At 40.2% G+C, this 24,054-nt stretch overlaps 1 protein-coding gene across 1 annotated transcript in view; it reads right to left on the bottom strand.

Moving 5' to 3' along the window:
- Positions 1 to 24,054, bottom strand: part of LOC108788185 (neuronal acetylcholine receptor subunit alpha-7-like) — a 128,777-nt gene that overhangs the window by 90,898 nt on the left and 13,825 nt on the right. Inside the window, exon 2 of the mRNA XM_018557918.1 lies at positions 1,190 to 1,329. Within this exon, the coding sequence (XP_018413420.1) occupies positions 1,190 to 1,329 (140 nt within the window). The remainder of the gene's footprint in view (positions 1 to 1,189; positions 1,330 to 24,054) is intronic.

Raw genomic sequence — 24,054 nt, 5'->3', positions numbered from 1 at the left:
TCACGCTTGACCCGCCCGCCCTTCCCCTGGTTCTATCATTTCACTAGAGCGTGCCCACTTATTTGGCACGCTGACCACAAAATCATGGCACACATCAGGTGGGTATCAGTAGGGGTCATGAAGATTCGGAAACCGAAGTAACTCTGACCACAAATAGGCTGTTTACTTTGCAAGCGGATTTGCACTTTGCAGAGGAAGTTTCCCTTAGGCCTGGTTCACACCTGTACGTTTTGTAGCGCGTTCAACGCTCTACGAACGCTCTACAAAACGCTCAAACATTAAAATCCCATTGTTTTCTATGGGTATGGTTCACACCTTGCCGTATTTCAGCCCGTCTGAACACGCTACAAAATGGCCTATGCCTGAAAAGGTACATGAGCTTCTTTGCTGCGTTTTTGTTGCGCGTTTCCATTGGGATACAGCCAAGTAGCCCTCGGAAACGCACGTTTGTCGCGCGTTTTTTTAACGCGAATCGCAGTAAAACCGAGCGTCACAAAACGCGCGAAAAACGCGCATATTCGATACGCCTAGGTGTGAACAGAGCCTTAATTACGTGAATGTGGTGAGAATTCCCTTTGCACAGAATAATCATGATCAAGGAAAATTAACAAAAAGTACATGATTGGATGATGGAAGTCAGCAAAGTGAGCAGTGGGCCAGCAAACCCTTAGGTCTGCCTTGCAGACCTAAGGGTTGCAGAAAATAATTGAGTGTGTTTGTTCTTTATTATATATATCTATAATAGTACATATTAAAATGTTAATATTGTGACCTTCAAAGTTCACGTGACTTTTAACACAAAACGTGGATTTCTTCCTATAGTAAGCAGGTGCACGTGCAGCTGCTTTAGAAAAACATGTTCAATGTGGAATATTTGCACTGTGGTGGGTTTTTGAGCCACATTTTATGTTAATGCCCATTAGTCCAAGAGGATATTCATGCTCACACAACTCTAATTACAAAACATTTCCATAAAGATGATTGTGAATATGTAAACAAGTTTGACTGCAAGATTCAGTGTAATTACCAATTAACGAAGCGACAGCAACCAAATAACAGTACAAAGCGAAATAAAAACAATTTTGGCAGCAATTTCTTGTAATGGAAATAAATCGATGGAGCAATTGCTTTTCTGTGTCAGTTTTCATGTTTTATTACCTGCTTAAAAATATATATATATTTTACTTACCACATCAATTATTTGAAGAAGAGAAAGTTGTAGTTCTACAAGTAAAGGCTGTGAATCATTCATCACAGGTCTTTCAAGGCGATTGTAATTCCTTAGAAGTTCTCTGTAAAGTTTCCTTTGGTATTCACCTTGATGGGAACCTTTCAAGACAAGAAGGATTGTTAGATTACATTATATAGTATTTAGTTGAGACTTATATTTAAGTGGTTTCATGTGATATAATCCTTTTACTGTGATCTTTAGGCTTCAAGGAGTAATCCCACCCAAAAAGGATACAGTATTTCAGTGTATGATGGACCCTGGTGGGCTAAATCACCCATAGATTTTAGCACTCACAACTAGAGTTCTAATAGCTCCTCTTTTTGGCATGACCTTTGAAACCTGTGTTGACGGGCTTTGAGCCTTTTGCAATCGCATCAGTTTGACGCTATTCATGTTATTCGGTGCCGCTGATGATGATTATGTCCCACTAGCTGCATAGACAACAAATCACCATTTGTAGCTGCTAAAAAGCTTCACTTCAAAGTTGGTAGTTTGACACCTTTCTTAGAGATCAATACACAGACTGTTGCTTAGGGAGTGGCATATCCCTTTGCTTTTGACAGTAGGGACCTGTGCCGATGGGTGTTAGGCTTGTGTTTATGGCATCAGGTTGAGATGATTCGGAGATCATGAAGAATTGATTGCCAGGTAAATTTTTCCTGCACTTACTCTCCTTATGCCCTGCAACTGACCTGCTTCAGGCAGGTTTTGCATTCTCAAGAACTTGCATGGAAGTGCAAAAACGCGAACTAAAGCCCATTGACACAGACCCTCAGGATGTCAAGTGGGAATGTATTGTGTTTCCTGCAGATTTTTGGTTCCTATAAATTTGGTAAATACATTGTTTATTCTTTGGCATAAAGGAAATGGCAGGTAGATGGAGCTTGGTAGTTCGTTGAGTAATCCATGGAATAATTCAGCTTGTTTGCATTTACCTAGCCCCCAAAGGTCCATTTTGGTTGGTAATAGTTTTAAATATGTTTCTCTAGCTGTAAAAAAAACCTTTGTGTAAACATGAATTCCCTCCTAAAAAATATATGTAATAAAGATCCATGTAAAAATATGGGTACATAGAGTGGGGAAGGATTACAACCTCTGTCAGTTTTTTTTGTTTGTTTGTTTGTTTTTTTTGTGCCATGTCTCCTTTCTTTTTGTCCTAATGACTGAATGAGAAAAAAAATCAAAATTTTGGGTTGTCATTAGAACAGAAATAAATCTTCCAATGTGAACAGTAGTTCTGAGGACCCTGTTGAGCACAACATATCTCCCTTTCTTTGGAGGGATTTCTTCTTACTTCCTGATGTGGGACAAGAAGTGAAGGGAATTCTCTCGAATGGGACACAAAAAAATCTGACAGGGGTTATAACTTTCCCTTACTCTTTTTTACAAATGAAAAAATATTTTGGCTCAGTTCTACTTTAAGAAAGGAGAAATAACTGGAAATACGTCTAAATCACAAAGCAGGTGAGGGCAAAGAAACTAATTAAGGGGATGGAGACCAAAGCTATGAGACAAGGTTACTAAATGTAAACATGTTCACGCTGGAAGTGAGGAGATTTGGGGGGGACATGATCTTGATGTACAAGATGTTCAATGGGGATAGCAACATCAGCAATAAAATTTTACGGTAAACTCCATAACAAAGACTAGAGGCCACCACCTAAAACTGGTGGAGAAAAGATTTAACCACAAGGAGCGTAGGGGCTTCTTCTCAGTTAGAGCGGTTAGGGTCTGGAACTCACTGCCACAAGCAGCGGTATCAGCTGAGAGTGTTGAATGATTCAAAAAGCATTTGGACAATTTCCTCAGAGGTCCTGTAAAAAAAAACAAGGTCACACAAGGACTCATACACACGCATACACATGCATAATTCCACACATACACGCGATAGGTTGAACTTGATGGACCTGTGTCTTTATTCAACCTCAAATACTATGTAACTATGTAATTAAGTTTGTTATTTTCTACCTGGAGTGCCTAAAATGCAATGCCTATTAAATAGAAAAGACAAGTAGGCCCTGAAAAAAGAGTTTGTGAGCATCATTACGATGTGATATCTACAAATATGCGCTCCATTATTGATGTTTATTTATCGTTTAAGTCTGGTGATTTATTACCTCTATATCCATTTAGTTTTTGGTTTTTAAAGGTCTGTATTTTGTTCCCCTCCTCTGAGGTTTAAAATGTGGACAGTTTAGAATTTGTACTAAAAAAAATTAATCTTTCAGTTTATGAACTCCAGTCAGATAGAAAGGACACACGTGATGCTATTGCAACTCTTGAACATCCAGAAGATTTTTTTTTTACAAGTTCTGGACTGTCTACATTTAAACCCAAGAGGAGGGAATAAAAACAAAGACCTTTTAACACTTGAAATGGATATACAGTAATATACTAGCAAGGTTAAATGATAAATGAGACTTTAGACCTTTTATTAATGAGATGAGTGATAGAAATTGGAAAAGTTTCTGGGCTCTGTTTTAGATGTATTTCCTCTTCATTTTCTATGTCCACGTGCATGATTTTCTATCTCTATCTCCCTAATCACATAGAGATTTGTGAATGATAGATCAGAAATTATACTGTGTAGGTTCCCTTTAAAAGAAAGCCAAAGATAAAGAGATTTTGTGTTCTTATATTGCCCTCCAAAGGATTACAGTAAGTAATGTTGATTAATAATAATTATTAAAATGGATAAAGAGTTTTTCATTATGTGCTTTATGAATAGTATGAAGAAACACATTCCTGTCGATATGAATTGAATTAATGAAATTTAGAAACAGGCAGGTTTTTAGGTGATGTTTTCATTGCAGAAATTCAGATGGATAAGGACGTAGTCCAAAATGCAAATGAGGTCGCACACTGATAACATCACTGTGGTTCAAAACAACTCAATTCAGGCAAACACAAGTGCTGCCTAGCCAACCTTTGATTCACTCCTCTTTGATGCGTTTCACCCTCATGTGTTTAATTGTCGTGGCAATGCTCCAGGCCTCAGTCTGAGAACATGGCTTCCCTTCCTAGACAGCAGGCCTAGAAGGGTCAGACTATCCTCAGCACCCTCCCCCAGGCAGGAGGCCCAGGGGTAAAAGAGTCTCACATGGTCAGCTCCGAATATTTATGTCCTCCCCAAGCATGCACCACTGGCCATGAACCTCCTAGTGATTGGCTAGGTAGACAGATACTCATAACACAACATTATTGCTTACTCTGTTCTGTGACAAGGTTACATCCAGCAGCAGGCAAATGCAAACGATAACAGAGTGCTTAGGAGAAACCAAATGAGCACAGACTATAAAAATCAAGATCAGACTGACAGTACAGTATGACAGCAGCTAAATTTAAAGTCCATAACAATTCAAATTCAGATACTTACCCTGTTTGTATTTTTAAAAAACGCATTTAATGGTGTATCCATGATTGAAACAAAAATGGTTGTGGTGCACAGATCCTAACTCCCTGGGTGCCAACCCCTGGTTGAGTTGTAATAACAAAGAGGAAGGAAAGAGTTGGGGTTTTTGTTAAGGCACCTGAGAGACAAGTCCAATAAACTTCAAGCCAAAATATGTATATAAAAAAATATGTAATTTATTTGACAAAAAGTTAAAAGCATTAGACAATGCGTGTGGAATATAAAAAAGACACGCACTTCAGAAGGGATTTCCTAACACCCCCTTGGGTTCCAAAATTCGAGGTTGAATAACATGATCATAGGTCTATAAACATGGATGGAATACAGTGATTAAGTGTAAAATTAGGTACCTCGGCTTATATTCGGGACGGCTTATACTCGAGTATATACGGTACATATCATAAGAGTAAGTCATTTTTTCATGATAAAATTTCATGATAATAAAGAACCTCTAGTGGAACACAATTAGTGGGTGGTGATGTAGTACTTGCAATGCTCAAGGTAAAGCAGTACTTGAAAGTCTCTACGCATTTCGCGCCGCAGGGCGCTTTATCAGGAGGAGGAGGTAGTCTAAAGATCATACAAGAACATAATGTAAGTAATTGAACATCAGTCTAATTGTACAAAAGAATCTGTTAGTACCGAAATGTGCCAACTAATCTTACCCCCTCAATGTGAAATCAACAAATGCGTAGCACAGGCGTCGAGCAGAACAAGGGGGGGCACGTATTCCCAGGGTGGAGAAGGCTGGAGTAGGCACGTCAGGGGCTGGTACTATGAGGTGCTGAGGGCATAGAGAGAAGTGTATTCATGTCCAAGGTGTAACCAATTAAGATAAGTCATATCCAAGTATATACATATAAGAGAAGAGAGCATAATCTGCTAATAGAGAGACCTTGGTAGTTACAGCAACTAGATCTTAATGGACATTGCAACCTATATATACTATCTCAGGTGTAACCAGAAGCAGAACAATCTGTATATGTCCAAAAAGGGGTTATGTGATAGAAGAAATACATGAGGATTTGAAATCAGCCATCCATGATTACAGAGCTGCATTAATATTTGTCTCTTACATCTGCATGTAACTTTAGGTAACCATTAGAAACATGTTTCCTGTGATGTGGCATATACTTCAGGATTGTTTTGTTCTTTGATGCATAACATTTAACCAGTATTCTTACAATACTAACACTTACTAACAATGAGTCTTGATTTTAGTTTCCTTGGAGTGGAGGAGAATAATACAATGTTTGGTGAACTTTTGAACCTTACCCATGAAAAGGAACCTATCATGAGAAGACATGGAGGCTTCCCTTACTGACCTCTCCATTTGAAAATGCTAGTTACCTGGCTGTCATACTTCTCTAGTACATGCAATGTCCAACACTTCAGTACTACATGCAGTACTTCACACCAAACCCATTCGGCGGGCGAGCACTGTGCCTTATGAGCCCTAATTGGCTAAAGCCTTGCATCTGACCACAGGTCAGGTGCAAGACTTTGCCCAATCAGGGCACAGAGAACTGTGAAAGCCAGTTGTAACAGATGAGCCATGATTGGGAAAAGTCATCATGACTTTGCCCAATCATGGCTCACCTGTTACAACTGTAAACAGTTGGGCGGAGCTAGCTTGCACGCTGGACATCGTTATTGACGCTGGATTATGTCAGTGGATCCATTTCATTTATTTTTTAATAAAAGACTTGTCAAAAACTTGTCTTTTGTTTTTTTTTTACTAAAGGATTTTTTCAAAAGTCTGATCTTGTTTTTAAAATGTTATTTAACCCTTTAGTGAATGGGTAGGGGTGTACAAGTACCTCTTACTCATTCACAAGGGGGGGTGCACATCTGGGGGTACCCTAAAGGGTCTGGTATGACTTTTGGGGGGAACCCCACACTTTATTTCCTTTTTTTTTTAAGGAATTTTTCACTTTTATTGTTTCACTTTAAGTGATGATAAAATCACTGCTCCTTTAAAAACGGTATTTAAAAAAAAGATGTTATCATTGATTCCTGTCCCCCAGGGCAGTACCCAGATCCCCATACACTTTTTATGGCTAATAAATTGCATATAAGGCTTAAAAATGGGGACATTCCATGTTCGAAAGTTCGAATTCGAACCGAACGGTGGGGGGAGGACAGGGGGGGGTGTAGGCGGGTTGGTTCGGCCCACCTCTATTCAGCAATGCCCCCAACATAATGACGACCAGTGTAAAGTAAAGTACCAATAAATTAGTGGTCATAAACAATTCCCTTGTTACCTTAGTGGTCAGTGTAAATGCCCACATAAACATTGTTGGTTCATGTAAGTTACCCCTTCACGTTTGTAGTCAGTGTAAATGCCCATATAGCAATGCAGGTTAGTGTAAGTTACCCTTTTACATTGGAACTCAATATAAGTTCCTCATTGGTTTTCAGTGTACATATGTATGTGTTACATTGGTGGTCAGTGTAATCCCTGTTACTTTGGTGTTCTGTGTAAATTCCACTTTTACATTTCTAGGTCAGTGTAAATTGCACTTTTACATTTCTAGGGCAGTGTGAATTCTACTGTTACATTTCTAGGTCAGTGTTATGTCCACTGTTACATTGGTGTTCAGTGTAAATTCCCCTGATACTTTAGAGAAATACCCCCACATACAGGTGAAACTCGAATAATTAGAATATCGTGCAAAGTTCATTTATTTCACTAATGCAACTTAAAAGGTGAAACTAATATGTGAGAGAGACTCATTACATGCAAAGCAAGATAGTTCAAGCCGTGATTTGTCATCATTGTGATGATTATGGCTTACAGCTCATGAAAACCCCAAGAACCCCAAATCCACAACCTCAAAAAAAAGTAGATTATTACATGCAATCAATAAAACAAGGATTGTACATAGAACAATATCGGACCTCTGAAAAGTACAAGCATGCATATGTACTCAGTACTTGGTTTGGGCCCCTTTTGCAGCACTTACTGCAATTACTTTTGCACGATATTCTAATTATTCGAGTTTCACCTGTAGCATTAAATTCTGCACTGCTGAAAATAAAGACACAATTATTATATTCAGAATCATGATTTTCTTTATAAAAGAAGTACCAACCTGCATTCCAGGAGCACATGAGTATGCAGTTAGCACACACACACATTGGTAAAATAATTTTAAATGACCCCTGATTCATTAGTAAACAAGTATGCAACTAAACCAGCTAGAAAATGACTCAGCATTAGTCCTGAATGACTCGGGTCACATTGAAATAGAAAATTCTAAAAAGAGTCCAGACAAAGTGTCTGGCGGTTAGGATATGCGTAAAGTTACAGTCCATCCATTCAGCTGTATTGGGCACCTTTTGTACAGCTACCCAGGGAGGCATCACCTTTTGTTCATACAGGTTATTAATATGTAGACCCGGGGAGGGAGGGATTATTTCAGTTATTATTATTATCATTATTTATATAGTACTCTGTTTTGCATTGGCATATTTTTCTCTGAAGTCTCAAATATGGTACATTTATTATAATCTTTTATATATATGTGACCCAGGACATTCCAGCACAGGACTCTTGCTGAGTCCTTTTCTAGCTGGTCCATTTGCTTACTTGTTTACTGATAGATGGGTTATTTGGGGGTAATTTTAAATGATTCTAACTATGTGCGTGTGTGCTAATTGGATACTCAGATACTTTACTTTAAGATAGAAACTTATCATTTTGAATATAATAATTTTGGCTTCACTTTCCGCAGTGCAGAATTTCTTGGTATAGCAGCATATTTTTGCAGTGTGTTTGTATAGTGGGTACCTCCTGTTCTTTGCACTCTCAGTGGTACGTGTTCTCTTGCGTATTAGTTATTACATTGGAAGTCAGTATTATTTTCCCTGCTACATTGGTGGTTCAGTGGAATGCCCAAAAACAATCTGTTCTGTGAGAGAAGGTCCTATTATATTGGTTTTATTTGTTGAGGGGTTCCCTATTCATTGGTGTCAGTCCGTACTTGTAATAGTTTAGAAGATATGCTGTCTACACACCATTCTGCTTCAGAATATCATCTTTATTCATATTCCATTAGCATGACATATGGATGCTACTTTTAATAGGCCCAAGGACCTCAGGGGCACCTGTATGCCTGCATGGGCTGCACAGCTGATATGTCCACCACTGCCTTTGATGACCATACTAACATGGGAATTGGTTCTATGTTCTATGTATACCATGAAGAATAACATGCAGTTTATGTGAAGGAAATCAAAATTAGTTATTATATAGTTTCTCAACTGATCTAAATTCATCAGCTTGCAGTTATAAAATCATTATTTCTGCTAAAATGGCACAGAATGAAATAAAAGGCTACCTACAATTTGTCATTTTATCTGAAAACAATGTTATGTATACAAGCTCCTTCTTGTCAACAAGTGATATCTGCCAAACATACCTGATATTAGGGAGCTTTGAATGTTCTTCTTCCTGTAAATGTCTGTTTTTCATGCAAAATACATGTTTTGTCACATGACAGAAAGGGCTAGATTGTGATTTAAAATAGTGATATAAAGGAGGAACATGCTCATCTAAAGAAATACCAGGGGTGTTGTCTTGAAACTATAACTGTAGTTGTCTAGTTTTTTTAGGCATCAGCTAGAACATTTGAACTGGCAAGCACTTCAAGATCCCACAACTCTCAGCAGATTTAACAGACCGTACTGAAACTGTATGTATATGTGTACGTGGCCAGAGGCATTGTCATTTGATGAATGTTTGGTCCAGCATGTATTCAGTACAATTGTATCTGATGCGAAAATGCATTTGTTATTTCGTCTAATGAAGGGCAACATCCAATGCCATGATTTTTGACTGCAATTTCAGAATAACATTTCTGCAATTCCTTTTGTTTTTGCCAAGGATAACTTTCATTGATTGCATTTTACATTTATCATAGTAATAGTCACTTACTGACCTTAGCCCTAATGTGACCCTAAAACCTAAGTCTAAATCAAAATACTAAACCTAACCTTCAATCTCAAACAAACAAGTAACACGTAGGTACCAAGTGTCTGTGGGACAGTCCTGGGCTTTTAGGCACTGTCACACAGTGCCTGTGTCCCGTAGGCTACCCCACATAATCCAGGACAATAACCAGTAAATTTTGGGTACCTAGGTGCCAGGTGCCTTCCGGGCCTCTGCTGACTGACAGAGGTTGGAGCACACACTAAAATAACTGCTGTTTCTGCTCCACCTCTAGCTGCCTGTCATATCTCAAATACTGCAGCCCTGTAATGATATATCATTTATTAATGTATTATTTATATAGTAATAAATATTCTGTAGAGACACTACAGCAAGCAGCACTCATTGGATGGAAGCCCCAGGGGCTGCATTAGGAATTTAACCTCTTGATGACAACACCTATTCAAGCTCCTACTGCACATAGGGAGTGGAGAAGTAATACTTAGTAGCTGCACTGGCATCTTGGCAACCCAGTTTTTTCATGTGCAGGTAAAACATTTCAAAACCATTACATGGCACTATACAGATGTGAATTCGTTGTGCATTGAGGTGTACATTATCCTTTTCCTCACTCATGCTGTGCTGCACATTCCCTATTGTACACTGCCTCTTTTGTTTCCATTCCACACCTCTGCATTCTGACGCTGCGATGTACATTATTTATTCCACACTGACTCATTCTAAATACTGCGCCATATGTTCTCTTTTTGGTTCTATATACTTCCAGCAATAGGACTTATTTATGGGCCATTTTACTCCCACTATCTCTTCAATGTACCCCAAGGCCCTAGTATCTTTTAAACATGATAAAGGGACAAGATGCAACACAACATGCTATATGCTGCTCCCCAGGCAGTGGCAAAATGTTCTTTTAGTGTATACAGTACCCAGATAGCAAGCAATTGAGCTGCAAGTTTTAAAATGACCTGCTGAACTATTGCAGACTTGCCAAGCTTCACAATTTTGTTGCACAATTACAGCAAGTCTGCATTGCAAGTCTCCAGATCAACGTGCTTTGCAAAAGTGCTGTACACTTGCAGAGCCCTTGCTAACCTGCGAAACTCTTGCTGTAGACTTGCCAAGCAATTTTGCTACAAATTCAAAAAGTGTCAACTAGAACTTGTGCTGCGAGTGTTCTGCAAGTCTACAACTTGCCAGGAATGTGTGCAGCAAGTTAACGAGAATTACAATTTCACCCTGCCACAAGTTTGTGGCAAGTTATCCTTGCTATCTGGGTAGGTGTTCCTCCTAATTATTATTTTGAAATGTTGGCAACTATGGTAACACTGAACATTTACCTGAAAGGTTAACCCTTAACCGTAAGCATAATGCTCAGGTTCATTGAAATACCACCTATCTTTCTATCTATATGAAATTACATAGGATGAAACTTTGGTGCCTATTTACAATGTGCCAAATTATTGAAATATTAAAATCTCTGCACCAAAAATAATGCATCCAATATTATGTAACTGCTTAGCAATACCGGTATCATCCTAATGTTATGGTCTGTACACTATGTTCTCATAACCCTAGTTTTCTTCAAATGAAAGGAAACCAGTAGTGAGAGAAATGTAAAAGCTGTAATTGCTGACACCTATAAAAATGCCAGTTCCCTGCCAGGTTCAATTGTTGCTGAATTGCTGATCTGCAACAAACATACAGATAGTAAAGAGAGAGGGAACTTTAAACTCCTGAACCGCATCCCTTTTTCGGGTCAAGAACTCAGAAATTAGCAATGGTAGCCTGCATATTTGCTGAAAACAGGTGTAATGTATTCGAGTCTCAGCACAAGTGTTCACATGAAACCTCCAACCCAGTATCACAGTTTTGGAATTGCATTTCGAAACCTAAAATCGGGATTCATCCTATGCTAATGGCCAAGTGTAGTATATGTTATTATTATGGCTACAAAATATTATTTCTTCTAGTTGTAGTATATTGTAGTGTCAGAGATTAGCAAGATAAAAAGTAATTGTTAATATTCTGGGATTGCGTGATAAAATATAATGGCCTTAATGCACACTGTTAGAAATATTTAAATATGGATGACAAATTCAAAAAGCTGTGGTCCCCTTGAAACCAGATCTCTTTGCATTAGATCAGACTACACTCAGCATTGTATGGTTGGTAGGCTAGCTGTAATTGGCCTCACCTGGGGCTGTCGTTTATGCCCTCTTTATTGCTTCTACCTTCTCCCCTCCCCTTTCTTGCTTTGGTTACTTTGTCTACCCTCTTGCGTCTCTCTTTCTGTCTTCCACTTCTCTGTCTTCTCTCCCTTTGTTTGTTTTCTAATCCTGTCTGTCTTTCTTCTCATTTTGTGTCTCCCATGCGAGTTATGTCCGGCACTAATGTTTAGCATATACCATTTTAGGGGAAAATCACGGCTCACAGTACCTGACGTTTGTTCCTCTACAGGCACACACAGCAGGATAGTGCCTTTTCTCGTTCCACTCCACTGGTTATTTTATATATTTTGACATTCTTGTTCCTATTACTTCTTTATTGATGCTGTGCATCTGTTTGATTGTATCTGTTCACTTGTTCTACATTGTATATCTTTCTTATGAACCAATAAAAATGTTGTAATGCTCAAATATGAAATGGTCAGGCCAGAATACATGCAGTTATAACCAACCATTTCTGCAAGTGTATGCAGTTATCATAAGGTGTTTCTGCTTTGCTTGACTGAAGAAGCAGCAATAAAAATTATGGCACGCAGCCATCTTCTAAGTGCAGTGGTAATATGTGCTAAAATGATCATAGGAAGGAAAAGTAATACTAAGAATAAAAGTTGAATGATAACTATGCATTAAACTAACTTAAAAAGGAACGTTACCCACCAATGTTATGTCTCCCAAAACAATTACTTTCAAGGCCTTGCAACTGTCAAGGTTGCCAGTGTGCTTATTTAATCTCTCAACTAAACTTTCAAGCCCTCAAATGGCTGATGTTATAGCTGATCACATTTGCAGCACCATGGCAACTGCAAGCCAAATAAAGACTAAGATGGCACCTACCTTGGCTGTAAGGGATAGAAGGGTAACGTTCCACTTTTAGGACTATTGGTCCTCCCCACTTTTTCCCATCAATGCATTATAAGAACAATTTAGAAGCCACACAGACCTCAGATAAAATTCTGCAACTATGCAGCTGTAATAAGACAGGCTCTTCATTATTATACTTAAAAGTTGCACATGTACAGGAACACAGAGCCCGCTGCCACAGGACAAACAAAATACAGCCTGGCAAAGGCTACTTCGTTTAAAGCACCCTCAGTGTCTGATCTGAGGTCTTGGTGGGGCCTATAGAATATTTGGTGATGATGGGGGAAGGTGGGGATACCTAAGTTAAATGAATATTTCCCTATTAAGTTTAAGGTGCACAAACTAATTATGAAGCACGTTGTCATCATAATTGCTGCAAATTCTGTTACTACTAAGAAGACATTATTACACACTGCAATATTTTTTAGAACCTTTAATTTATTCATATGCCTTTACTTGTTCAGATTCCATGCTCCGCAAGTGTAGATCTTTCATATTCAGTCATAAACTGGCAAGACCACATCTATAAATTTGGTCTTTGAACAGCTTAGTCCAATGGCTAAATGGTTTAATGTATAGGCACCTTTACCTTAACCAATTGATACATTAATAATTTTTCATCCTGTTTGGCTTCTGCGATGCTTAGTATAGTTATGTGCTGATCTAGTTCTTTATCAGCTAAATATGGCATTTCATTATATGCCATCTTGAAATTAGGTATTGATATATGCTAATTAAAGTATAGTCATATTTTACTGTATAATAGGACCTCAATGAACCTTTGGGCATCCTTTACTTACTATGCAGGGTTTTGCATAGTAAAGTGAGTGGAGAAAACAGAAGGAAGTATTCAGAAAACAATGGAACCGTAGCACATGGGATTTGTTGTACCACTGCTCGCAAATACTATCATTCTCTTCCTTCAGGGAAAACATACTCAGGATTAGGATACCATGTATGATAAAGGAATTACTTCTACAAATTGAACAGTTTGGGATGACTGCATCTATTATATGTAAATGAACATCACTGCTAAATGGCTTTTCTAACAATACCAATTAAAAATTAATTTCAGAACAGTTATGTTATGAAGCTCATGCTTACATGTAATTTTAAATTTAACAAGAATTGTATTAAAGGAGAACTATGGGGTTAGGGCTTTTCCCCATAGTTCTCCTTAGGGTAACGGGAGGACACAAACTAGCGTCCTCCCGTTACCCTAAGCTCAGTATACCGCAAGCTACAGCTTGCGGTATACTGAGACGCCACAGCTGAAGAAGATTCCAACAATTATGTCTGGATCCGCCCAGCTGCGTGAGTGACAGCTGGCTCTGCCTATCTAAAGGCAGAGCCAGCTGTACCCGCCCCTCCCACGTCCGTTCCGCCAGTCAGCGCTGGAGGATCGGAGCGGGGAGGGGGGAATCCAGTTACTCCCCTGTACCCGTGACAGGATCGAGAAGTGAGCCAACGCCGATATGTGTTCGCTCACTTCCCGATCTACTGAGCCGACCTTTGACAGTTTAATTGTCACAGGTCGGCTAGAACTATGAGGATGAGTGAAAAGCACTCACCTCATAATTCTCCTTTAAGCTGTAGTTTGAGATGAAATCTGCAACTGGAAGCATATGCCTATTATGCAAATACTAGCAGTGGCATCGCTACAGGGGGGTGAGGGGGGGCAATTGCCCTAGGTTATTGCTTGCCCCCCCGTGTGCCCCCCCGCCAGGGCCGGACTGGCCATAGGGCATGTCGGGCCGAACAAACACAATCAGCCTGATTGTGTTCAGCCCGCACGGCTGCTATGCGCGATGCAGTGGCGTAACAACCGGGACCCCCGCCCGTGGACTATGGGGCAGTGCAGGGTCCCGGTGTTAGAACACCGGGTCCCTCACTGCCGACTCAGTAAGTGGGTGGGCTCTCCTCTCCCGACCGCGTCCCTAGTTACAGGCGGCGGGAGAGGAGTGAGTCACACGCCCCGCCCCCTGTAGTGAACACATAGAGTCTGGCTGAAAGATCCTGCGCCGCTGGCTGGGTGAGTCAGAGCCGCCAGGGGGGGCGTTACGAGTGCAAGGGTTATGTGCTTTTGTTTTATTCAATTAGTAAAGTGGATTATAATGGGGAACGTTACACTGTAATGTTCCCTATTATAGTCTATTTCTCTGATTAAATGTTTACATACAGGGCTTCTGTTCCACCAAAGTTTGTGTTATATATATAGATATATATATATAATCATTGCATACCGCATTGCTCTCATATTTGTTTATTTGTTTTTTTTTTCAGTGGTATAATTTAGTGGTAAAAACTTTTAGTGCCCTCCCAGTTTTGACTGCGGTATCTTATGTGCCCCCCCTATATATTGTTTCTAGAGTCGCCACTGAATACTAGAAATCTTACTATTGCCCAGGGAATATGGATTATGATATGCTGTCTTCACACACCTGTAAAATATACTCTTTAGCCATTTAAACTTTTAAGGGAATTCATCCAGCAGCGTATAAAATCAACTGTGCCATCTATACAAATTGCCCTTTATACCTTTTCCCCCTATACATTTTGCTTTAAAAACTTTTTCGAGACTTGGATGCAAAATGAAAAAAAAAGCTAGATTATTTTGATCTGGTAGAGTAAATATTACTGGACCACTGGCGTCCTAGCAACCAATGACATTAGGCTGCAACAACTACAAGTGATTTGGGTGGCTGTACATCCTCCCAAATCACTTGAACTAGCCTCCTATTCCTGCACCACCCCCCATGGTTTTCAGGTCCCCCTGCTCCTGATGACCCAAATTCAACCAGTGTATGACCAGCTTTCAAATTTGTACAACGCAATATTTAAAAATCATTATTGTGATATACAAACACCTCTGACAGTCAGAATGATTACAATTTTTATTATTTTTTAGGAGGAACTCCAGGAACTGCAACAAATAACCATTGCAGTGGGGCTACCCCAACACTTCAATGGTTAACTGCTTGTTTTTGTCTAGGGGCCACAATAAAAAAAGATATATTTACATAATCCTCATCCTGCTGCAATCAGGGCTTATCTCTCTCTCCTTCTGCTCTGATGGTGAAATATCCCTTGATGTCCTCACGTCTAACACAGCTGCATTAGACCTGATTGCGTCATGGGTCCTTAGACCACTGGGGCCCTGTTGGGACTGGTCTAGCAGCCAGGCAGGACCAAGGATCACGTGAGTATATCTTCTTTATTTTAGCCCCTAGACCAAAACGAGCAATTGGCCCTTGTAGTGCAGGGGTGGGCGCACTGCAAGGGTTAATTTGTATATACTTTTTCATATCTGCAGCTGTCCTTAAAATATTACCTGATGATACTGCATAAAGGTCCTTGCTCAGGGAATTCTTGTTATGAGGTGAAAACACTCTCTCCCTGGCTTCCATCTGTTGCATTGTCACCATGCCATAAAGTCTCCCAATGGAGATTATAAGAGGCCATGTCAATTGACATTACAAAGGCATTGTTCCTTGTTTTCACATCACAAAAAAATGATCTAACAAATGCTATGCAGCCATTGCTGGAGTGCATGTATGAAGACAGGAAATGGCTGCAGGAGATCAGCAGCACAGAGATTTAACGAAGGATGAAGGAAAGGTGAAAACAATTATTTTATCTAAAAAAGTTTTTGTTTTTTTTATGATGCATAGTTCTTTAGCAATCCCTCATGTCATTCAGTTAGGGTTTTCATCCAAATTAACTCACCACCATTCACCACCATTGACCAACAAATGAAATATCACTTTTAAAAAGACCACGGAAACAGTATCAGTATTGTAAGTATTTACAGAGGTTAGCTATTTCATCCAACCCTTAGTAACCCCCGTTTCTTTAAATGTTTTAAGTGCTCAGAAGTAATTATGGCATGATACCTTTTTTATCTTAAAAAATGTATAGATATGGAATTACTTACTGAGCAAAAGCTCAGTATGTTCGGCTGAGCCGAAGTGCAGAAGGACTCATTCTCATAGGGGTGAACGGCAGTGAGTGAATAGCCGAATGCCTCGGCTATTCTGCTCAGTACCTCCATGGTAAGGAGCAGAATAGAAAACAGTGAAATAAGTAGGGAAAAAAAGGTTGCAAAAATATGTTTAAAAAGAAAATAAATATTAAATTTAAAAAATAAAGATGTTTTTTAAATATGGGCGGAGCTAGCAGTGACAGCCTTCTCTACCCAACTGTTTCCTATTGGCCGGCACCTGCTAGAGTCTTCTAGCAGGTCCCGGCAAATGAATAACAACTGGGCGGAGCTCCGCCCATCTTCCAGAAATGGAAGCACGGTACTTCAGTTCCTCCTTAAGGTGGTTTTGAAACCTGCAATTAAGTTTAACTGGTTCCTTTTTATTTTCTTTTAGCATAATTTGCTGTTATTTGAGTTTTTTTGTACAATAGTAAAAAAAAGGCATAACAATGTTTAATTTTATTGTTATTAAACATAAAATGCCATGCAACTGTGATCATGTGGCTTTTGTTTATTAACAAAGCTACTGATGTTTACCATGTCAAGTGATAATATGATAAGCACGTGGTTTTCTATAAACAAATGCCATGTGATTGTGATGCCAAGTTGTTGTTGATGAACATGCCAAATTACTCATTGATTAAATATTTTTAAAGTTAAGTGCTGGACAATTTAAGAAATTTAGCAAAATCAAGTTTGCGAAAATCAACTGCTCATCAATGCTGTTCAGATAAAAAGGTTAATTATTAGAAAGGCCCTCCAAACATGTATGGAACAGCTGACATCACCTTGACATAGGGGTCTATTTACGAAGCTGCCGTAGGCAGCCGAGTGAACAACCGACCCTAAGTGAAGTGAGCCGAACACTGTTCGGCTATTCACTTCCGGCTTGTACGGCTGATTTCAGCTGTATATTGGCTGAAATCAGCCGTACATCGGGTGGCTTCGGGTCGGCCAAACATGCTCAGCATGTTCGGCCGACCTGAAGTGCAGAAGGCATTCGACTCAGCCGATCCAACATCTTGATCGGCTGAACCGAACCTCCGGCAGGCTACTCGCTGCTCTTCGGCCTATTCTCATAGATGCTGAACAGCTGTTTTCTATTGGTCGGGACCAGCTGTCATTAGAATTAGAGCTTGTCAGAGCCGGCGGGATATGAAAGCCGACTCTGCTAAGCTCTCATCCTAATGACAGAACAGCGCCTGCTGGTTACCCTGGTTACCCAGTAACCAGCAGACGCTGATCTGTCATTAAGATGACAGCTTAGCAGAGTTGGCTTTCATATCACTGCCGGCTCTCCTAAGCTCTCACATTGAGAACCTGTCGGAGCTGCTGTGATTTTACTGTAGCTCCGCTGGGTTCTCAGTGTACTGAGGAGCCGTGGTGTAATAACAGAAGGTGTCCCTGGTTACCAGTGATGCCTTCTGTCTTTCTGGTAACCAGGGACACCTTCTGTCAATACACACAGAACCCGTCAGAGCTGCTGTGATTTTACAGAAGCTCCGCCGGGGGTCTCAGTGTACTGAGGAGCTTCGGTGTAATGACAAAAGGCTCCCCTGGTTACCAGGTAACCAGGGGCGCCTTCTGTCATTAAACACAGAACCCGTTGGAGCTGCTGTGATTTTACAGCAGCTCCGACGGGTTCTCAGTGTTATCATAGATCAGCGTCTCTGGTTACCTGGTAAACAGGGCCGCTGATCTCTCTGGCTCCGCCCAGCTGTCAGAAGCAGGCTGTCGGCCGGCTAATGACCGGTCGTCTGGCCAGCTTCGAATTACCCCTGGGCTTAGTCGAGCTGAAGCATATGCCTTCGGCTCGACTGAGCCCTTCGGCCAACTTCGGGGGCTGTACGGGCTATAGTGAATAGCCAGCACAGCAGCCCTGAACCGAAGAGGTTCTGGGGCCAAAGCTACCCGAAGGATCAGCCGAAGCTACGGCTAGATCCTTCGGTAGCTTCGTGTATAGACCCCATAGTGTTAGGAAAAGCTCTGTGAAACTATTCAGGGATATAGTACCCTGCTATTTGTTTTCTTGAATTTTTTGTGAACCTTTGTGTGTATGGCCAAGCATGTATTTCTCCACTGGACTTTGCAAAAGTAATCCTAATGTCTTTGTCCCAGTTAATTTATGAGAATGTTGGAGTTGTTTAAGGTACACAAGCAAAATGTCGACTTGAGTCAAGCCACAGATGCTTAATGGCCCTAAGACCCCATTCACACTGAGCGACATGCAAATCGTGCGACTTTGAGCGACATTGAGCGACGAGCGACATTGAGGGACATCGCTCGACATCTTCCTATTGGGCTGTATGCAATCAGGAGCAATATCACTCAAAATCGCTCTAAAAAAGGGTCATGTAGAAGCGACAAGCTATCAGCGACGAGCTACAAGCGATATTGAGCGATATTGAGCGACATTGAGCGACGAGATGTGAACAGCTACATTGAAATGTATTGGTGAAGCTACATAGAGCGATTTAGCGCGGAAATATGAGCGATATCGCTGCAAAAATCGCGCGATAAATCGCTCAATGTGAACGGGGCCTTAGGGTTCTGGGGCAATTTCATTTTGGGAATAAGTCAATGAGGATAGCTCTGGAGGGCTCATCAAAGTTTGAAGGTATGAGAGTTCATAGAAATTAAGCCTTAGCTTTCTGCCAGTCCAAGTGATGCCTTGAAAGATTGCTTGTAATAAGGAAGAAATACTCACCCGATCCTTGGTCCCACCTGGCTACTAGATCGGTCCCCACAGCCTCTTCTCTCTCAGGCTTCAGCGTCATCATAGTTTGAAGGTATGAGAATTCATAGAAGTTAGGTCTTAGCTTTTTGCCATCCATTAGATGTGAGGACACCAAGGGAAATTCCGCAACTGGAGAGGAGCGATGGAGAGGTGAGTGGTCAATGTCGCAGGACCAAGGATTGGTTGAGTATTTCTCGTTTATTTTTGCCCCTAGACCACAATGAGCAGTTAGCCCTTGCAGTGCAGAGGTAGTCCCGCTTCAAAGGTCAATTAATGAGGAAGTAGAGACTATGAGGGGAATTTATCAAAACTGGAGCAGCTGTGCATGGCAACCAATCAGCTTCTCTTTTTCATTTTCAAATCTTAACTGAACAAACTGAAGAGAAGCTGATTGGCTGCCATGCACAGCTGCTGCAGTTTTTGTCTGCTCCAGTTTTGATAAATTCCCCACTCAGTTCCTTACACAGAAGGAAAGGGCTGCAAAGGCTGCAACAGTGGTAATAAATGAGGATTTTAACTACCCTGACATTGAGTGGTGTAATGGCACTACTGGAGCAGTAAAAGGATCTCTTCTAGGTCTGTTTATCTGTTAAAACAATGTAGAGCTTATTACAAATTTTCATATACTGTAAAAGAAATTCTGCATTGACCATAATATTATTTCATTTAATTTAATTTAAGTTACAGTATAAATAACGAGCACATACTGGAAATGTAAAACCATTCAATGTTAGGACAGAAACTTTTACATTACTAAGAGCTGCTCTTCAAACTTAGAGGGAGAGAATATTGTCATCAAAGAACACAGAACAGAAATGTGAATGTTTGAAATTGACTGTTTGCAAACACACTGCAAAATAAATTCCCATGGGCAATGAGTTTAAAAGGCTAAAAAGAAAACATATGTGGCATATGTCCAATGTTAAAAAAGTTCATAAAGAAGAAGAAAAGGGCATTTTAAAAAATTGAAAAATAAAAGAACACTTTCATCTTTTGAAAGGTACAAAGAATATAAAAAAAAAGGAAATCCAGATCAAAACCTTCAAAACTAATGATAGGTTGCAAAACAGAGTAAGACAAACCCCCCAAAATTCTTTAATACATTAATAGTAAAAAGATTAGGTATGGACATATAGATAACTCTGAGTTGGTGACTGGGTACAAAGAAAAGAAAATCTATTAACCCCTTCATGACTGAGGCCTTTTTTTCATTTTTTGTACCCATGTTATATTCCACATTTTAGGCCTGAAAATTACTTAAAACCCCCCAACATTATATATTTTCTGAATGCCAAGACCCTATAGAATAAAATGGTGGTAGTTGCAAATTTTTATGTTGCGCAATATTAGCGCAACTCCTTATTAAACCCCAATATTTAGTGAAAAATTTAATTAAATGCCCCAAAACACAACAAAATACCCATTTTTTAAATGAAATATAAAAGATGAGGTTACAACGAGTAAAACGATACCCAACATGCCCAGGTTACAAATTGCGTGCATCCGTAAATGGCGAAAAACCCCAGTACCCCAAAAAGTCCATAGAAGACGCTTTAAAAGCCCCCACAGGTCATCAATTTAGAGATACCCCAAAATACTGGCCCTAGAATTATTGCTCTCACTCCGGCGTGCGCGGCGATACCCAACATGTGTAGCGCGTTCGTCGTTTTCATACATAGGCGCACCCGACGCGTGTTTACGTGGCGACGCGCGGGGGCGGGGGACTTTAAAAAAATCTTTTTGTTATTATTAGATTTATTTTATTTCAATTTAAGTTAAAAAAATTTTTTTTTTTTTTACTTTACTTTTACTGCTATCACATGGGGGGGCTTACAAGCCACCCCATGTGATAGCAGATGGTGGTGACAGGTACTCTTTAAGGTGATGCTGGGGGTCCAAAAGACCCCCAGTGTCACCTTTACACTGGAAATAAGCTATTGAAGTGCAGATCGCACTTCAATAGCTTATAGCTGGGCTGCAGGAGCCCAGAACTGACAGCCCAGGGACCGGAAGTGATGCAATCTGCATCGCTCCCGGTCCCATAGAACGGGGAGGGGATCGATGAACGGAAGTTCGTCGACCTCCTCCCCAGCTCCCCGCGGACACCAAGATCGCCGGTCCCGGGCCCGTAGGAGGGGCAACGGAGCCCGGGAAGCACGGCGGGGGTGTCCGGCGGGGGGGGGGCCCCCTTCTTCGGGACGCAGAAGCGATCTGGCGACAGGTAAGTCGCCAGGATCGCTTCTGTTGTAAAGCCGACAGTCGGCTCTACAAGTTTAAACAGAGTCCCGGCGGCAAAAGTCACCGGGAGTCTGTTTAAACAGCCCCGATGCTGGCGACGTACACTGTACGTCGTCAGTCACAAAGGGGTTAAATACCTTCATTACATCTGTATATACAAAGGAAAATGGTGGAACTCAAGACCATAATGGAGATGGTAGTGCTTCAGCGTCTAATGAATCACAACGGCTCACAATTGATATGGTCCAGAAACAAACAAAATAAGGTAAACAAAGTACCTGATGGTTATGTGTCCTCAAGAATTGGGCTCTAAACTTGTGAAGCCATTGTTTCCAGGCCAGTCATTAAAAATGCTCTAAAAATGTTAACCAATATGCTTAACTATAATAGAGCTCATTTCTTTGAGGACACATAGGTATAAGCCATCAGGTGCTTTGGTGCAAGGCAGGGATGTGTGGTCATGGGAGGCAGGTGAGGCTGAGCCTCACCTAGTATTATGGAGGAAAAAGCTGTCAGCTTCAAAACTGAAGCTGACAGCGTTTTCTCCATTCAGACTGGCTTCTAACAGGTTACACAGCAGGTAAAGCCTCCCCGCTGTGTAACCTGTCATGGACGGAGTGCTGCCTGGTAATTACAGGTGACGCTGCAATTGGCTTTTGACATGTAGTTAGGTTACACAGCAGCGGGCTTCCCCAACACAGTGAGGTTTATGAGTAATAACACCAGAGATTGTTGGCCCAGGGAATATCCAATTGCCTTAGGGGATCAGGAAAGACTATTTTCACTAATGGAGCAAATTGGACTATGCTTTATAAAGGGGTTTTTTGGCTTCCTCTGGATCAACTGTGGGTGTAAGGTTCTGCTTATGGAGGTTTTCTATTTAGTTATTCATTATTTCTCTATTGGTTGAACTCAATGGACTTGTGTCATTTTCAACCTGACTATTTATGTAACTATGCTGATGTCACTACTTAGAAACATTTTGCATCTAGTGGTGTTAATATTGTCACCGACAGCATCAGTGAGGGCATGGATGCAAGTTCCTCTATATTGTCACATTAAAATAAGTCTAAGAACAGCATAAATATTCAGCGCTAACGGCTTTGTACTCCAAAACGCTCAGCCATGTTTTACGGAATTGTGCTCATGGTGTTTATAGCTTTGTTCCCAACATCATTATCTTCTCGTGTACTGATATGTCAACTTGAAATATACCTAGAACACTTTTTAATATCCTTGCGGTTATCATTAATGTTAGCAGCTACCTTGAAAACTGCAACAATGTTTTTTACAGATCAGGTAGTAACTCCACTGGTTAAGTAGAAGTAAAGTTGAATTTGTAGACTGGAATCATCAGTAAATCACCACTCTTATCCACTATGATATGCCGTGACCGCTCCTGGGAAAAGCAGCCACGTTTGATGCTTGTGTGCATTTGTGAATCAATGTGTGTTTATTAAAGAGATAAGCCAGTGGGGATGTTTAAAGTCTTTCAAGCGGGAAAGTGAGCGATTTCTTCTTCTTACTGAAAATGCTCAAATTTGATATTTTCATCCAAAACATAAAAATGTAATTGTACACTATAAATAAAACATTTATTATATGTCAGAAAAAAATGTGTATATTTCAGATATACACAAAAAGCATTTTTATGACTAATCTGAAAGTATTTAGAAATGACTTTTAAGCTCCTAAAAGTCTCAGCACTCTTTTCTTGATGTGTTCCTAAAAAGGGTAATATAGAGGGTGTCCTCAGATCTGAACAGCTAAAATGTTATTTGATGGTCGTTGTAAAAAAACAACATATAAAAAAAGTAGAAATGGTCCCTGAGAGTTGCTGCCTTGAACAGCATTTACCTATATGGAGTTGATTCACTTCAGACGTAGAGGATGCTCACACAAGTCTAATTCACATCTTCACATTTTTGCTTGATACATTTTTAATTGACATCAATGGAAACACATCTAATGTACCTCAACCCATGAGCTGACGCACATCGACGCGTCATAAGGCACCTAAATACACCATGATGTGCTTCAACATGTGTAAGTACGCATTATGATGCATGTTGCCATCCAATGCATTGCATATTGAATACACATGGCAACCCATGTTAACGCACGTCAATGCATGTCGAAAGGTGCTGATTTAAATGGAAATGGTATCAGGTAGGAAAAATGCATAGGTGTGAATCCAACCTTAGGAAACTGAAAGTTTACTTTGCAAAGAGAACGTTCACTGAGATAAGTTAATATTGTAATGCTGTGTTCACTTCAGTCGACCAATCATCATCATTATCGTTTGATTTCCTTTGCTCATGATCACATATTTAAAGTGAACACAGTGTTATCTTATTTATTTAGCACAGCACACATTTAGTTTGCATAGTATACATTTGTTTTTCTAAGTGAAC

The sequence above is a fragment of the Nanorana parkeri genome, unplaced genomic scaffold (assembly GCF_000935625.1).
Source record: "Nanorana parkeri isolate BGI_ZX_2015 unplaced genomic scaffold, ASM93562v1 scaffold310, whole genome shotgun sequence".
NCBI classification, from domain to species: domain Eukaryota; kingdom Metazoa; phylum Chordata; class Amphibia; order Anura; family Dicroglossidae; genus Nanorana; species Nanorana parkeri.
The sequence above is the reverse complement of the archived record's forward strand: the minus strand, read 5'-3'. Positions and strand labels throughout refer to the sequence as shown.